The 12,566-nt window shown below is 40.1% G+C and overlaps 1 protein-coding gene across 48 annotated transcripts in view; it reads left to right on the top strand.

Moving 5' to 3' along the window:
- Positions 1-12,566, top strand: part of EPB41L3 (erythrocyte membrane protein band 4.1 like 3) — a 226,544-nt gene that overhangs the window by 203,059 nt on the left and 10,919 nt on the right. For 22 of the 48 annotated variants that reach the window (XM_025429421.3, XM_025429408.3, XM_025429416.3 and 19 more), the window contains exons 13-17: positions 978-1,541; positions 6,467-6,520; positions 9,039-9,074; positions 9,263-9,328; positions 9,814-10,005. In XM_025429421.3, coding sequence (XP_025285206.3) covers positions 978-1,541; positions 6,467-6,520; positions 9,039-9,074; positions 9,263-9,328; positions 9,814-10,005 — 912 coding nt within the window. The remainder of the gene's footprint in view (positions 1-977; positions 1,542-6,466; positions 6,521-9,038; positions 9,075-9,262; positions 9,329-9,813; positions 10,006-12,566) is intronic. The other 26 variants (XM_049112892.1, XM_049112870.1, XM_049112868.1 and 23 more) reach the window with 8 other exon arrangements.

Below are 12,566 nucleotides of genomic sequence, written 5' to 3'. Positions count from 1 at the left end.
GAACTCACCAGGAGCACCTTTGTGGGGGTGCCTGCCTTTGTCATTCTGCTAAGGATTCAAACCAGGGGAGTTAAATATAGCGACGACTTTAAAAAAAAAACCAGAAGGCAAAAAAAAAAAAAAAAAAAAAACCAGAAGGCAGGGAAATTGTACCTTTCTGTTATTTATAGATCACAACTAATGCAAAGTAAATGCTTACGGGCCATATCACAAGAAAGCACATTCTTTTTGCTAGTGAGCTTGTTGAAACCCTTATTTGAGTTTAAGTCTGTTTACATCATGGAGAAAGGAGCCAAAGTAGAAGTTTTCAAAGGAACCTCAATTCTTTGGGGAGCATGAGTTCCTAAAATACTAATTGCTGACTTCCCTGAGTGGCGCTGCATCTCAGATAGGAGTGAGGCCAGAAACTTCTTGATTTGGAAACCCACCTGTTTTGAATATAATTGACTAAGTGAGGAAAGATAATGCTAAACACATGTTTTTTAATAATCAAAATTTGGATTCATTTTTGTTTTTTAATCCAACCGAACTCTAGTAACAGATCTGTTAGCTGGAGATCAAGAGACGTTATTGAAAGTCTTGATTTGAAGTTGTCGGAGAGTTATGCTTGCTCTCGGAACCCTAAAACTTTCTAGAGTTGTTTGGTCTAAACAAATTTTTTTGGATGGTGTGAAACATGTAGACTTTGAGATTGCCCACCAATATTCTTCTATTCTGACTTTAAAAATAAACAAACAAACAAATAAATAAATAAGCCCACCCTGTATTTGACAGTCTAATGGGAAAACGGTAGCCATTCATGGCAGTGTTGGCATGCAGCTTAAATAATTTAAGTACGTGAACAGCCCTAGTGCTAAAAAAATTCTTGTTTTACAATTTTATATTGATACCCATAAGAAAATTAACTAATTGCAGTTTTCTTTTTGTCCTTTTGCACCTCTGTTTGCTGCTTTCTCTCTCTGTCTCTTTCACATCAGTCACCTGGGCTTGGCACTGACTCATGTCCCCCGTCCCCTCCATCAGCCCATCGTCCCCCTGCATCCTCCCCAGAGCTCCGTAGGAGGTGTAAGGAGAATGACTGTCACCCCCTGGGTTTGGAACCAGCCAAAGGCACCGTGCGTGTGCATGGAGAGCCCACCTTGGACTCTGACCACAAAGGGAAGCCATCCCTAGGGGACCAAGATGTGGCTTTTAGCTACAAGCCACAGCCTGGCAAAGGGACCACCCTGTTTTCCTTCTCCTTGCAGCTCCCGGAGTCCTTCCCTTCTCTTCTAGATGATGATGGGTACCTCTCTTTCCCCAACCTGTCGGAAACCAACCTCCTCCCCCAGAGCCTGCAGCATTATCTCCCGATTCGCTCACCCTCCCTTGTGCCCTGTTTCCTCTTCATCTTTTTCTTTCTGCTCTCCGCCTCCTTCTCAGTGCCATATGCCCTCACTCTCTCCTTCCCTCTGGCTATGTGCCTCTGCTACCTGGAGCCCAAGGCGGCCTCCTTGAGTGCCTCACTAGACAATGACCCGAGTGACAGTTCAGAGGAAGAGGTGTGTACCTCGGCATAGAACACACTTCCCTGTCGTGGTCGGGGCTTCGGTCCGAAACAGTTGTTAGGTGCCTACTGCAATAGTGGTCCTACTTTCAGAGCCTCATTTATTGTCTGTGCCGACATGTGAGAGGTTTTTGTGTGTCGGGGAGTACAACCCGGCCCCAGGGTTAGGCACAACACCATGTGGATGGAGCAGTCTGCACCCAGCCCAGAATCCTTCTGCTACCCACAGATTCTACAAGTGATGAATGAATGACTCAGAAGTCAGTTTTAAATAACCCATTAGCTATGTTAAAATTGGGGTTAGGTTAAATGGTTCTGGTCAGTTATTGTTTCATAAAGGAAGGGACACATAAGACCGAGAAAAAAGTTTGACCCAGATTTATGGGGTGTTCCCCAAAGGCATCCTGGCATAATGGTACATGGTGGTGATACCAGTAGGTAAATGATCCTCAAGGCGAGGTGGAAATGAACATCTGTAGGAAGTGTGTTATCATCATTTGGGTAGCTTCCCCCAGCTATAAACACCTGTCCTCCCCAGAAATTCCAAAATGTCCCCACTGTTGTCATGGCCAGACTGTCTCTGTTACTCACAAAGGTGAACCAGATCCCAACGGTGTGTTGGGTCAGAAAAAATGCTCGAGTAGTTTAAAAGGCCTGTGTGACCTTAGTTGTCAGAAGGGCCACAAAGAAGACCAGAAGTAGCTGCAGTTTTCCCACACGATTGAGAAAAGACTCCTTGAAGATGTCTGCATGCTGTAAAAGTAGGCTGGAAGTCCATCAGTCCTAACTGTGCCAACACATATACTGGATGGCAGTGATTCTTTCAACTCCAGCCTGAGACAGAAAACACACACACACACACACACGCATGCATGCATGCACGCACGCATGCACACATGGACAATCTGGGAAGGTCAAGGAAGCCAGACAGGCCCCTGTGACTCTCAGCCAGGCATGCGCCCAGTAGGGAAGGGATGGGCCTTCAGCTTGTGTCTGAGAAAGACATGCTTGCTACCTGTCCGTCTCCTGTCCCTCATCTGAGCTAGTGAGTGAGTTGACATAGTAGCCAGTAGCTTTTCCTCCTAACGGCCCTGCCCTCCCATCACTCCACAGCTCTGTGAACAGCCTGGCAGTTCCCTTCAGAGTGCAGGGGAAGAGAACAGAAGCTGCCAACAGAGGGCCTGGCTGTCGCCCCCTCTCCTGCCCACACCCTCCCCAGGCCCTTCCAGCTCTTCTGTTCTCACAAAGCAAGATGTTTTGTGGCAGGAGACAGGCCCAGTAATCCCAACATTTAGAAGAAAAAAAAAGTCACAAAGTCAAAGCAATGCAAAAAAAAAAAAAAAAAAAAGAAAGAAAGAAAAAGAAAAAGTCTATTCAATTTTCAGCTCAGCCAGAACTCATAATTTGAGCTGCACCTGTGAGTATATAGAATTGTGAGGGTGTGTAAGTATCTATATTTAGTGAAATTATGACTATTTCTCAGTAGCAGGACAAAAATGGGAATGGTCTCCTAGATGTTTTAAATAAAAGTTTGCCCTTTTCCATTTGATATTGCATAAGAGCCCTTTCAAATCAAGGTTCCTGGGTCGTATGACTTAGCTCCAGCTATATATACATATATGTGTATTTGATGTAAAAATATTTTCATACACGTTAAGTATTTTGAGAGAATGACTCCTAGGCTTCAATATCACTATTTCTCACAGTGGCAATATTGCCAAATAACATAGGACTAGAACATACAACATTAAGAACACAAGATTATCGACAGAGACTGTAATATTAGCTGGTTTCCAGCCTGGACACCTATTTTCCCTTTAGCAGTGGAGTTGTCCAGCTAACATAAAGCAAAAAGATTGCCATTCTATGCTTTTCTGAATTCTAAAATAACGGAACTTTTCTATAGCAAACCACACAGATCTTGTGCCTAATCCAGGGTATACATCTTGTTGTAATCAATGCATGAAAATTAATGTTAAACTTGGGCATGTCTGCATTACATCAGCAAAACAAATCACAGCAGTTCCCCGATGCAAGCCAGTGACACGTGACTGGAGCCTCCCAGCAGATCACTCTTGCTGTTACTGCAAACCTCTGAGCCAGCTTGGGCCTCTGGGGTCTTAGCCCTGCTCTCCAGCCCGGAGCGCCTACGACAGCTCTTCCGACACAAGACTTCACATGTGGCCATCTGTTCTATGTCGTCTCTTAACCCAAGTGTTAAGAGCTATGCTCTCTAGTTCAGGCCAAGCTGGAGCACTCCTATGTAGGTCATTCCATTTAAAAAAAAAAAAAAAAAAAAAAGCCATTTGTTTACATGGCCTGTTTTATTCTCTGGGCCTCAAGCACTTTGGCAGCTACACGAAGTGACTTCGTGTAACATACGGTTCAGCTCTGTCACGTTCATTTTGCAAAACCACTAATGAATGTAATTCTTTTCAAATATTTTATCAATGTTTACATTTCTCACGTGTTGGGGTAGCTTAATTAGCTCCAGCCTTTCTCAAGAGTGAAACCCAATGTAGAAAGACATAATCACTTCAAACTAGAAAGCTGTTGACCACTCTTTTTTTTTTCCTTTGTACCTTCAAGAATGGTCACATAAGGGGCACAGAATGTTAAATCATTTATCAAGAAACATAAGCTGAATTTAGCTCCCCATCCCATAGAATGTATTTGTGTGTCAGCTCGTAAGGAATTTTTTCGTGATACAAAAAAGATTCGAATTTGGAGGGGAAAAAAAATGAATCAACCAATTTTTAACATTTTAAGTTGTGAAAATATAGACTCATATGATAGTCTGTGACATGTTAGACGTTTCATAGTTTTGTTTACTTATAGTATATAAAGAACAGTTGCTATAAAAGCTACTTTATTCAGCCTTTCTTCATTTATCAATGATTTATTGATCATGCACTATATTTGTTAAATAACTACATGCTCAGTAAGAATTTAAGGGAGTTAAGATATGGCCTAAGCTATTTTTTCATGTAGCAAAAAAAAATAATTATGTAATATTATAATGTGATACTAATATATATTAATGTAACATATTACAGTTATAGGCACTTTCAGGTCTGCATGCATCAGGCCTTATAGAAAGCACTTAGTGTCCCATTACCTGATACCGTTAAGGCTGTTGCTTTTTCTCCATTTTACTGAAAGGAAATGAGGATTAAAGCATGAAACATGCCCAGTGTGTCAGAAACTTCAATAGCAAGGATTTGAGCTCATGTTAGTCTGAGATCAGAGCTCTCACTCTCAACCACGACTGTGATCTAAAGCCAGAATGCTTTAATAGTTTTTAAAACCATACGGGTGATTATGTAAGAGGAGAAATACTTTCAAGCACCTTGGAAGTTTTTCACAAAACTAGTTAGTATGCCAAGCACTGATCATTCCTATTTATTCTTGAAAGCATAAGGTTTCTTTGGGTTATCATATACCTTAACAATAACTTGTCTCTCTCCCCCTATGTCAAACTGGCCTTTCCCTAGGCTACTAGTTGGGAAAGCCATGCTAACACCCTCATAAGAAAATGAAATAGTCACCCCTTCCCCCGACCAGGTGTATTGCCAAGGCTGTCAGGTCATGAAAATGTGTCAGGACACATTCTTTACCAAACCATTGAAAATAGCTGGCCACCTCAGGCACACATGCCAAACGTGAATTTTAAGGTATTCTCTTTTAGGAATATATAAAATGGAAATTTGGAATAGCGCCAAGAAATCAGCCCAGCCAGAGTTAGGTTGATATGAACCTCACTGTCCCAGTTGTCCTCCTTGACATTCCTTGTTGTTAGGATTGAAAGATTATTTGAAGAGGCAGGTTCACATGCTTACAGCCCCCAGTTTTTATTTTTGTTTTCAAAATACTTATTGCGTGCCTTTGCTCAAGGGAATTTTAGTAATGATTAGTTGACATTTGTGAAGGGAAAGTCAGTTAATATTACATTATGGCATTCAAATGTCCCACTTTCAATGGCAATGGTTCTGTTGTACTCCAAAGAAAATAGTTTGAAACCATAAACCTCAATGAAACAGCTTAAAAACCAGTCCTGAAATTACTATTATAATTCTCCCTTAAAAACTTAGGCTCTGTCAAATGCTGTGCTTTGTTTTATTTGTTTACAAGTAGATGTCTCTCTTTCTCTATTTTTTTATTATTATAATTTGCTTCATTTGGTTGTTTTGGGAAGAGATGTTTAAATACTTCCTTTATAAACTTCTTTATATTGGAGGGTGGGGCAAAATAAATACAACAGTTAGTCTATGACAACTCTAGTTAACATTGCTACTTGAAAACTGACTTATATTTTTCACATGTAAAACATATGCCTGTGAGTCACTGGCATGTGCTTTTTATAATCAATAGGTAATGCAGACAGCCTGATGGTCATACATGAGTGTAAATTATCAACATGATATAAATGAGGGGCTGAAAGTCCAGTGACTGTTATAGTAGCTTTTTATTTAAATTTACATTTTAATTTAAATTTAATTTATTTAAATTTACCTTTCAAATGTGACTTATTAGTAGAAAAACAGATATAAACATCAATTTTATTTGCATTAAACATTTTTAAGAGACCATTCTCGGGGTTTTCGTTAAAAGTGGGGGGAAAGAATGACAATTTGGTTTTCCTGAGACGTGAAATCAGACAAGTCAGCTTGGCTAATGCAGTTCCTGCGGTTCCCGCAGGCTGCATGCCTCTGGTCTTCCTCCGAGTGGCTCTGCTGATGAAACCTAGCTCTGGCCTTTCTTTTGCTTTTGCTTGAACCTGGCATTCATGTGGGAAGGTAGTAGGATACAGATCACAAAGACAGTGAGCTGTTTGACCTGTGCCATGCCCTATTTGACCGAATGGGTTTGTTTTCTATTCCTGCCTTCCTCCTGGACCCTGGTCACTCCTGTGATCAATAGACCGACAGTGAGCGCACGGACACCGCGGCCGACGGGGAAACCACTGCTACTGAGGTTGGTACCATCACTGCGGGCGGCTAGTCGCCAGCCCAGCGCAAGCACCTCATGAGCATGGCTCTGCATTCAGGGCCTTTGAAGATTAGCTTCGATAGAGTAGAGATCAATTCTAACTCTGAAAGGAGGCAAGAAATATATTCTATTGCCTAGGCCAGGGGTTCTCAAATTCTGGCGTGCCTCAGAATCCTCTGCAGAGTCCCTTCCTCCTATTTCTCCTGCAAAAGAAGGTCTGGGATGGGACTCCAGAATTTGCATTTCTAGCAAGTTCCCAGGGATGTTGACTCTGCCCATTTTAGGATCACATCTTGAGAACCTTTGGCTAAACCAATAATACTTAAAAGTACATATATATTCCCCTTTCCCAAATGAGAAGCTGTTTATGTATAATAGCCGTGATAAGTGAAGAGGAGGGTCACAATTTAATTAGCTTATTTACTAGATATATTTTAGATCCCAAATAATAATTAAAATAATAATACATCTTTTAACTCCTGTTTGTAGACTGGATGAACATAACCTAGGTCACTCAAAAGAAATGAATTCTCTAAGGAAGAAAAAATTAGCAAATTACTCTTAGTACTCTATTTAAAAAAAAAATGCTATCACATTGAACAGTGATAGGAAAAATACTATGCTATCATTTATCCTTAATAAGGGTAAATAAACATGTGTGCACCTATGTTGTTTTTCAAATATTCTCTACTGATAGCTAAAATTTCGGTAAAAACAGTATCTATGGTAATGGAAGTCAAGACATTCCTAAAGTCCTCACAGAATTTGTTTTTTACTTTGTGATAGTATTTACTCTAAGTTGTTTTTTACATCATCCAGTTAGAACAGTCTTCTAGTAAGACATTCAGAACTAAAAATGTAAATAGTATCTGTATAATACTTAATTGAAAATATCTCCAGAAATACTTTTTAAAATGGAATTTTATTGAATTTCATCCTTCGGAAATACCAGAGTATAATTCAAAGTCTGGAAATCACAATTTTTCATTGAAAAAATATATATTAATCATAATAATATTGTATGGACACCTGGCTGGCTCAGTCAGTAGAACATGCCACTCTGACTCCTGATCTTGGGGTTGTGAGTTCAAGCCTTGCATTGGGCATAGAAAGTACTTAAAAAGAAATTCTAAAAAATAATATTGTAAAACAACTATCCAGATTCTTTTAAGCAATTACATATAAATTTATTACAAGTTAATAATTTTCTGTGCCAAATTATAACAAAATTACATCTTGATTTTTAACAATTAATAGTTACATGTAGCTACACGTTAATTCAGTAAGCTTCATCAGAATCTTAATGTGTGCTGTAAATGCAGAATATTTTAATAATACTCTAAATTTCTATACCAGTTTTAAAGGATACTATATAATGTTTGAAGCATGCAAACGTGTACATGCAACATAGGTAATTATGAAGCTTAAAAATAAAAGAGCTGTGAGCGCACCACACACTTAAGAATTAGTGTGTTGCCAGAGTTAGAGTTACCTGTGCACTCTCACACTTTTTAAATACTTGCCCTTCTCTCCTCTCGGGAGCCAGGACCATAGTAGTTCCAGGTGAAATGTGCTGGGGCCAAGAAAGACTAATTGGTTGCAGGCCACCTGCTCAGGTGTCTCCCTCTTCTCACCTGTAATTACACTGTGATCCTCCTCTGTGGACCTGGGTCCGAGTACCCCTGGCAAGACATGCAGCTTTACTACTGCCTGCAAATGAGGCTTGGCCTAGTTACCTAGTTGCTGGTACTCAGATACCAGTCCAAGGGCTAAACAGATCCTTGAAATTAGAAAAATAAAGATAATGAAGTGGCTTTTAGATAAATCTGTTGTATTTTTTAAAAACTCAACAGTGATCCTGTCTACATTTTAAAGAAATGCTGATAATGTTGATGGTAGTTGATCCTTTTTTTTTTAAGTTTCTTAACTCATATCAACCTCCTCCCTTCCCAAATTTATTTCTAAGTCTATAGGTTCTAATTCAAGGTTACAAGAAATTCTTAAATGTGGGACCCTCTATGTTAAATTCTTTGAGCCTCGGTTCTCTGACCTATAAATTGGGGATAATAGCTATAACCTCATAGGGTTATAAAGACTTATAGATCCTAAGGGAGCTCTCATTATTGGGTAATCATAACCACTCTTGTGGATTGTAGTTTGGGTGTGGCTCCCCACACTTCCTGAACCATTTCTAGTGTTCATTAAGGCCAGCCTGCCAAGTGCTGGCTGTCACCTCCCACGTATGTGTGTGTGCTCATCGGCACTTAGAAGTCACCAGGTTAAAGTGTCAGAGACTCACCGAGCAGGGAATCTTTTACCCCTGTCTTCTTCATAAGCATCGTAATTTATGTGTGAGAATGTGGTGGCTTGCATATAGGAAAGAAATGACATCCATATTCAAACAAGAGCAAACTAGTGCAAGTTTCTATAGAGCATAGTTCTTCGATCATAGAGTCAATTACATGGTAAGACTTTATTTCCCACTCTTTCTTGATGCTGGCAGTCGGACCAGGAGGAAGATGCAGAGCTCAAGGCACAGGTAGAAAATTAAAAATAAAACAAAAACAAAAACCAGTGTGTGATAAGTCATTGTTCGTCTACGGTGTCCCAGCCTTCCAGCATGCTCCGTAGGCGGTTACCCGTGTTGTCGGTGCAGTGTGGAGGATGGCATTTGTTCCCGTGACTACTGTGTCCCTTACCTTTCCCTTTCTTCTCCACTTTTTTCAGAATAGTCTGATTAAGCGAATAAAGGGTGAAAATGTGTATGTCAAACATAGTAATCTTATGTTAGAGGTTGGTATTGGTATATACCAGTGCATGTTTGTGTGTGTTGGCATTTCTGTTAGTGGCATACCTGTGGGCTCATACGATGGTGCATGAACTGTGTGCTCTCACCTGTGAATAAGTGGGGATACCTTCTTAGCCTACTTTGATTCCTTTCTGATTCCTTCCTTCTCCTAGATATAGATCCTTTTTCCTGTGTGTATTTGTTTTAATTTCTTGTTACATGTGAATTACACTCTATATTTATAGTTTGCCTTTAAAAACTCTTTTGATTTTTCTGCTTGTGTGAACTAGATTTTTTTTTCTTCTCTCTTCCTTAGAAATATCACATTTTCACCAAAGTGCTTGTAGTAGTGTCATGAGCCCTGATCAGATCCCTTTTATTTTGAGTACTAATGAGATTGACATTACTTTAGAAAAAAAAAAAAAAAAAACGCAGATAGGAAGGCAAATGTAAAACATTGACTGTTGGATTCTTTATGTTCTGAATATAGGAGCTAGATAAAACTCAAGATGACCTGATGAAACACCAAACCAATATTAGTGAGCTGAAAAGAACCTTTTTAGAAACCTCCACAGACACTGCCATCACGAATGAATGGGAAAAGAGGCTTTCTACTTCCCCAGTGCGACTAGCCGCCAGGCAGGAGGACGCGCCCATGATCGAACCACTTGTACCTGAAGAGGTCGGTATTCGGGCATTGGGTTGCCATCGTCTTCTGTTCACTAGCATCACTCCTCTACAGGGCCTGCCCCTGGGGAACGCAGTTGGCAAGCTTCTGAGTAGACAGTCTTGCCGCCTGTCTGCGTATAACCTGAACTCACATACTTAGGCCTCCAAAGCAAAGCTGCAGAGTAAAATGATGTGGCGGGTGAGGGATGAGCAGACACATCACAGGGTGCTGGGAGTGAACAAGGAGGCCCAGGGAAACTACAGTGCATGCAAATTGGTTTATTCTAACCGCAAACCTAGATTTCACAGCTGGGAGAAATGGAGATATTGTCTTAATGAACTGACACTTTTTCTGAAAACGCTTTTTCTGCCACATTCAGAAATGCCCTGAAAACCCACGAATGTTTCTCATCAGTTGCAAGATGAGGCGTAGAGAGATTGTCTAATGTTTGACTAAACACTGATCCGAAGTTGACAGAATTTCAGGATATGTTTCACTCTGAGAAACCAGTGTTTTTTACTGGTAGAACTAGTGTTCGATTTGATTTTGATTTTTAACTGATTTTTTAAAATAGAAGCAACTGGTTATTTTAACCGATTTATAATCAGTTTTTGATTTTTAATGAAGTAGAGGCCGGAATGTCTCTTCAAGTAAGACTGTTCCATATTGAAAAGCTCTCTTGAAATGTACAGCCAGACAGTGAGGATTCAGCTGATACTATTTCAGGGCTCCCACTGTGGGACCCACAAATGGCAGTGGTGCCCATCTGTCAACTATTCAACATCCTCTTGCTTTATGTCTTTCAAAAGAACTAGTTTTTTAATAACCAGATCTTTCTAGCATTATACTGGTTAACTTCTTTCTTATCAAGTTCCCTTTATTGTAACATCGTTGTCCAGAAAGCTGAGACAGAAGAAAATCAAAACTTCAGCCTCTATGGGAGAAAAATCCGTTAAGTGGTCGTCTACATGCAATGCTTAGGTCCTTGTAGTGAAAAGAAAAATCTACTTACACTCATTTCGATCATTTTCTAAACTTCCCTTAAAAGCTATCTATCAAAAGTGACAAGGTGTATATCCATTTGAATTACTTTGAAAGGGGCCCTTTTATGCAGAATAAATGAAAAGTACTGTTGCCAAAATACTCCTGTACTGATACACATCAGTTTCATTCAGATTACTTGAGTAATCTACAGTGGCTAGTAGTGGTGATTATATTCTAAAAATACTGTGTATGTTTACTATAAAGTGTGAATTTTATTGCCAGTGGTTTCAATTTTCAAATAGTGATTTAATAGCACATAAGTTGCAAGGATGCCCCAAAGCATCTCCTCATTAACTTTGGAGCATAGACAAATCCACATACAGGGCAGGGCCCACCAAACAGGAAGGATAGATGTGTGGTACGTGAAGGGCTCCGCGTATGTCTCCACAAATATTTCCCACAACAGCCTTTTACGATCCACCTAGGCTTATTAGTCCATGTTAGAAGTACATTCCCTCCTGGTCACTTGAATAGGTAAAGTTTCCAAATCCCAACCAAAATGAAATACCCACTAGCACTTGTGCAGTGTCAGTATCATCCTCTTTTTGAACATAGGTGGTAGTTTTACAGTACATAAGCTTAGCACAGCTGATCTTCTTCAATCACAGATTCCATATTTGCACATTCATCTACTTGCTGAAATTCACTGTAACCCTAAACTCAGTATTAATGGCACTTTCACAGTTGTCTGCAGACAGACACAGAGTGGTGAAAACTTTGAGTCTCAACCGTGCCCGTTCCCAGCTTTGGTTGAACAAGGCAGTGCTCTGCCTTCCTGTTGAGTCTCCGTACTATGAACACATGTGCTTTTTGTGCCTATTTAGTGCTATGGTTTTGTGTGTCCATGGGTGATTCTGCTGTTTCAAATAACCCCCACACAGAGTGCCGAAGTGCTAGCTAGTGTTGCTCAGCACAAGAGCACTGTGATATGCTTTTTGGGAAGATATGTTAGAGAAGTCTCATCAGGAATAAGTCATAGTGCTGCTGGCCATGAGTTCAATGTTAACGGATCAATAATATGTATTAAATAGGAGTATTTAAACAAAAACACATACAGAACAAGGGTATGTATTGAACAGTTGATGACAATACCATGACCAGAGGCTCACAGAGACCTTAACCATATGTTTCCCATAAAATCAATGGTTCATTATTCACAAACTCATGTTCATGGTGATTCTATTGAACATAATTACCATGAATATCTGGAATCAACTCTATTTGTGCATTTGTATGCTTTCTAGTCCAGCTCTACTCTTGATAGGCAGATCTTCCCTGGGCCTTGAATTGGTGGTGGGGGGGGGGGGGGGGACATTCACCATGATCATCTCTTTCTGGATAGGGAGAGTTATCTTCACTCTCCGAATCTGACTTCTGTGACTTTCCATCCAAGCCTTGGGGTGCGACTCTAGGTGCATATTAAAATTACCTACCAGAAGTTTAAAAATACTGATGCCTGGGATCTATTAATCAGAGACTGATTTAATTAGTCTGATCTGCAGCCCCACAGAGTACTGTTCTTTAAAAGC

The sequence above is a fragment of the Canis lupus genome, chromosome 7 (genome assembly GCF_003254725.2).
Source record: "Canis lupus dingo isolate Sandy chromosome 7, ASM325472v2, whole genome shotgun sequence".
In the NCBI taxonomy this organism is placed as follows: Eukaryota; Metazoa; Chordata; class Mammalia; order Carnivora; family Canidae; genus Canis; species Canis lupus.
This window is presented reverse-complemented; position numbering and strand designations above follow the sequence as displayed.